Source organism: Myotis davidii, unplaced genomic scaffold (genome assembly GCF_000327345.1).
Source record: "Myotis davidii unplaced genomic scaffold, ASM32734v1 scaffold131, whole genome shotgun sequence".
NCBI lineage: Eukaryota > Metazoa > Chordata > Mammalia > Chiroptera > Vespertilionidae > Myotis > Myotis davidii.
In genome coordinates, this window is record NW_006282815.1 from 383535 (window position 1) to 388201 (window position 4667).

General features: G+C 54.3%; 1 protein-coding gene across 1 annotated transcript in view; it reads left to right on the forward strand.

The window, feature by feature from the left end:
• Positions 1 to 2316, forward strand: part of LOXL1 (lysyl oxidase like 1) — a 9691-nt gene extending 7375 nt beyond the window's left edge. Inside the window, exons 6-7 of the mRNA XM_015561332.1 lie at positions 131 to 246; positions 1976 to 2316. Of these exons, the coding sequence (XP_015416818.1) occupies positions 131 to 246; positions 1976 to 1982 (123 nt within the window). The 3' untranslated portion in view covers positions 1983 to 2316. The remainder of the gene's footprint in view (positions 1 to 130; positions 247 to 1975) is intronic.
• Positions 2317 to 4667: the final 2351 nt, after the last annotated feature.

The following is a 4667-nucleotide window of genomic DNA, read 5'->3' on the forward strand; positions in this document are numbered from 1 at the left end:
CCGTGTGTGTGTGTGTGTGTGTGTGTGTGTGTGTGTGTGTGTGTGTGTGTCTGCCTCTCCACCACCTTGCCTGATGACCAAGTGAAGCACAGCCCCCGACCAGACTCCTTTTCTCTGTTCCCTCCTTCAGGTGCACGTGAACCCTAAGTACATTGTTTTGGAGTCTGACTTCACCAACAATGTGGTGAGATGCAACATCCACTATACAGGTCGCTATGTTTCTACGACAAACTGCAAAATTGTCCAGTAAGTGCTTCCCCACCCCCGCCCTGCCCCAGCCCCTTTCATACCTGGGGAGCAGGCTGGCCACACAAAACACATAAGATACCTGCACTTTGAGTCACCTTGATGGCCAAACACAGCTGCAATTGGGCCCAGCCTATAGGCTGAACAGAAGGAGCCTGTCCATGCCAGCCCCAAGCTGAGTGCCGTGGTGGGGCTCCGGCTGCAGGGTTGAACTGCGGTACGGCTCTCTGAGATTTCTCAAGTGGGAACCAGCAGGAGGCAGCTGTGTTGGGTGGACATGCACAGGCTCTAATCCCACTTCGGTGACTTCCTGGCTCTGTGACGTTGAACAGTTCACCTCACCTCTCTGAGCTACTTTTTCAACTAGGATATAAAATAGGCATTTTTTTTTATCTCCCACATGGGCTTCTAAGGAATATTTAAAGGCCTTATGTCTGTGTGTTTGAGAACCTTTCACAGTAGCACTTAATGAATGGTAACTGTGATCATTAGTGTCCTTATCAAGTAGATCGAATTAAACAGTCCCAGATTAGAAGTGATTCTGGTTGGAATGAACCATCATCAATCTCTGGGCCCCACCATCAAGTCGATAAGCTCTGGCTTCCCTGCTCCCCTGGGCCTGTGGCCCTTCCCTCTGAGCCCTTCACATAAATGCTTGGAGAGGTTCCGGTCTTGTTAGAGTGTCTCTGTGACACTAACCTCGGCCAGGTGCTGGCCCAGTGCACTGGAAGCTGAAAGGAGCCTTCCCACCTGTGGGTTTCAATCTTGTTTCTGAAGAGGAAAAAAGGCTTAAAAAAAGTGTACTGAGGTAAAAAGAAAGTATTTCTCTGCCTAGAAAATGATCTGGGCCCAGCCGGCATGGCTCAGTAGTTGAGCATCAACCTAGGAACCAGGAGGTCAGGGTTCAATTCCCGTCAGGGCACATGCCCAGGTTGTGGGCTTGATCCCTTTATGGAGGGCGTGCAGGAAGCAGCTGATCAATGATGTTTCTCTCTCATCAATGCTTCTATCTCTCTATCCCTCTTCCTTCCCCTCTCTCTCTAAAAAAGTCAATAAAAACATATTTTTAAAGGAAGGAAGGAGAAAGAGAGAAAGAACAAAAGAAGAAGAAAGGAAGGAAGGACAATCTGGGATGCCATGGCCGGTGTGCTAAATGGTTAGAGCACCGGCAGAACACTGTCCGTGCACCATAGAGTCTTGGGTTCCCAGTCAAGAGCACATACCTGGGTTGTGTACCTGGGTTGCAGTTTCATTCCTGACCCTCTCTCAGGGCCCCGCAGGAGGCAACCAATTGATGTGTCTCACATCAATGTTTCTCTCTCTCTCCCTCCCTCCCTTTCTCCTTCCCACTCTTTCTGAAAAGCAATAGAAAAAATATCCCCTGGTGAGGCTTAACAAGAAAGAAAGAAAAGAAAGAAAAGAAAGAAAGAGGAAGGAAGGAAGGAAGGAAGGAAGGAAGGAAAGAAGGAAACTATCTGGGGCCAGGGCATGGGGAAGGGGGGTGCTGAGACCTTGTCCTGGGTGGGAGTCCATGAAAGTCTTCTTGGACCTGGGCTGAGGGGCCCCTCTCCCCAAGCCCAGATTACTGAGGGGAACAAAGCCTGTGCCTGCCCTCCCACATGGGATCTGGGCTGTGGAGGGAAGCCTTTGGCAGGGGAGGCAGTGGGGGCTTTGCCGACAGTGGAGTGAGAGGCCCTACCCAGAAACCTGCCTCTCTTTCTCTCCTTAGATCCTGATCTCCAAGAAGGTGGACAAACTGCCAACCTCCCCGCTTCCCAAAGCAGGTCCTGCTTACCAGGCAGCCTCCCACCAGGACACACCTGGTCCAAGGGGTGCAACCCCATCCACCACAGGCAGGGGCAGCTGAACACAGGGGCATCCCTCTCTACCGGCCTCAGGGAGTGAACCTGGACCGAAACCACAGGGATACCGGGTGCCAGGCCCAATTTCATACTTAAGTTTTCACTACAATATTATTTTGTTGGTTGTTGGCTTTTATTTTTTATATTTTGACCATACCACAGAGCAAGATTGCCCAAACTTGGGCTGAATAAAACAAGGTTTTTCTACTCTGTGGCTCTGCATGTGCCTGCCGCTGGGCTGGCCAAAGAGAGCTAGGGTGGGCTCAGGGGACAACATGGGACTTGCTCTTTCTCCTAGCAGAATTCAGAAAGAGCAGCCACTACCCATCAGGACTACAGCTTGATCAAGAGGGCATCAAGCCCACTGTGGAATCTTTGAGAGGTTCACCCCAAGGCCAAGTCCTCTGTGTAGGAAGAAGATCCCCCTGGGGGTGGGGTCTCTGCTCAGTCTCCCACTCCTTCCCCAACCGCCCCCTGCCTCATTCTACCAGCCACTTATTCACATGCTGAGCACCTACCGAAAGCTGGGGCTAGGCTTAGGCTAAGCACACACTGTAGAACCAGACACAGTTCCTGCTGTTAGAGTTCACAGGAATGGAGTCGAGAGCACGCCACACCTACTGAGACAACTCCTGGGGGGAAGGCGGAGTCTTCACATGGGAGGTGGTCTCCCCAGGAAGGGAAGGGACAGGGGTATACTGGGCAGAGGCCGATGGAGGCAGGAGGCAGAGGTGCAGGGAAGCTCTTGGCTGCTGCAGCCCTTCCTCTCCAGCCTTGTCTGTGGTCTTCCTCAGGTCCTGGGCACTGGGTCATGGTGTGCCTCTCCTCTTCCTTCCCCTCCCACCAGCCCTCAGGATGCCTCTGCACCCACCTGCCCGCCGCCAGCTCCCTATCTCCCCAGGGGAGGAACTAGTAAAAAAAAGGCCAGAGACATCCAAGAAGCAGGGCTTGATTCCAGGGCCCTCCTCCTGCTCACTGGCTCTGTGACTCTGGGCAAGTCATGCTGCTCCTGGGGCCTTGGTTTCCTCAGCATCAAGTGGGAGCGCTCCTGCCAGGCTCACACGCTGAGCCACAGGACAGCACTGGGTGAGCTGCAGAGGCTCCAGATCAATGTGGACCACCACCTGTTTGCATTCAGTGCCCCCAAAGGAGAAAGTAACCCACCTTTTTTTCTCTCATGCAATTCATAACTCAGGGTTCCTGGCAGCAACTAGGTCTTCCAATGGGGTGGGGAGGGAGGGCTTCTTGCAGCCATGCTGTGCCTCCAGAAGAGTCTTGGCCCCAGCCCCCTAGGTCCTCGGACCATTCCTATCCCAGGCAGCAGGATGGAGTGGAGCATGGCCACAACCCCTTCCACCTTCCACCTTCCCTCACAAGGTTTGCTAGGATCAGCTCTTCCCTGGCACAGGGGCGCTTCACCCTGCCACTCTCCATCCAGGGCTGGACCAAGAGGCCTGAAGAGAGTAGGCAAAAGCCTGTCATCTAAGGGTCATCGTCCTGCTGCACCCCTCACCCACGTATGCCTCAGAGATGCTATCTTGATTCCAGCCCCACCCCTCTCCTTTCTAGGTACCCCCAAGAGGGAGCAAGGGAGGACTCAGGCAAGGTTAAAAGTCCCTTATTCCCAGGTCACAAAGGAAGCCCAGAATGGGAGCCTGTTTGAGGCCACAGGTCTCAGCCAATGCTCCAGGGAGGCTCCTGGGGACACACAGTGCTCCTGGGGGAAGGGTAGCCTGCCTGGTCTGGACAGGCTAGAGGGCTGGCGGAGGAGTAGGAGGGGAGGGGGAGTAGGGCCAGCTTCCCTGGCTGAACCAAGAAAGGGTTATTTCTTGAAAGTGGATTTCTAAGAAAATTTGCTGGTTGGTGGGGGCCTTGGCACCAACCAGGGTCCCTCTTGGTCCCTGGCAGTGCCTGTGTGCTCACTTGAGCTTGGCACTCAGCACCACACAGGGCTTTCCAGGAAAATGAGGATGGCATGGTGGGCAGGTCATCTCCACTCCTGACCCAGAACCTCCTCCCTCTGCATCCTGATGTGTGAGAATCCACCTGGGCTGCACAGGGCCTCTCAGTCACCTGCCTTAAGCCCCTCCTCAGCTTGCTCAGCCCTGGAGCTGAGAGGCCACCACCTCTCAGACACTGCTGTGAGAACACCGGGAGGGGGAATGGACCTCCCTTCAGCCTATCTCTGGTCAGGGCCACAGATTTATTAAGTTCTAATACTTGGAGTGAGGGTTGGCGAAGGACACAGAGGGGTTATGCAAGAGACGGGGGACCTGGCTGTGGTCCTAACTCTGTCTTTAGTCGGGCCTCAGTCTCCCCATCTGTGTCCTGAGAGGCTTGGTTCCTTACGCTCCAGTGCTGCTCTATCAGAGAAGGTGGGAAACGGGAGGGGGGGGAGAGGTAATAGGCAAACCCAGCCTGTGTGAGGGCAGGAGAGGTAGACTGCTGGACTCAGAGCAGGAGAGCCAGCGGAGAGACTGCAGCCTGGGAGGGCCTGGGGCGTCACTGCAGACAGAGGCCTAAAGTGGGGCATTAGATGCCAAACCAGACTGGACCTAG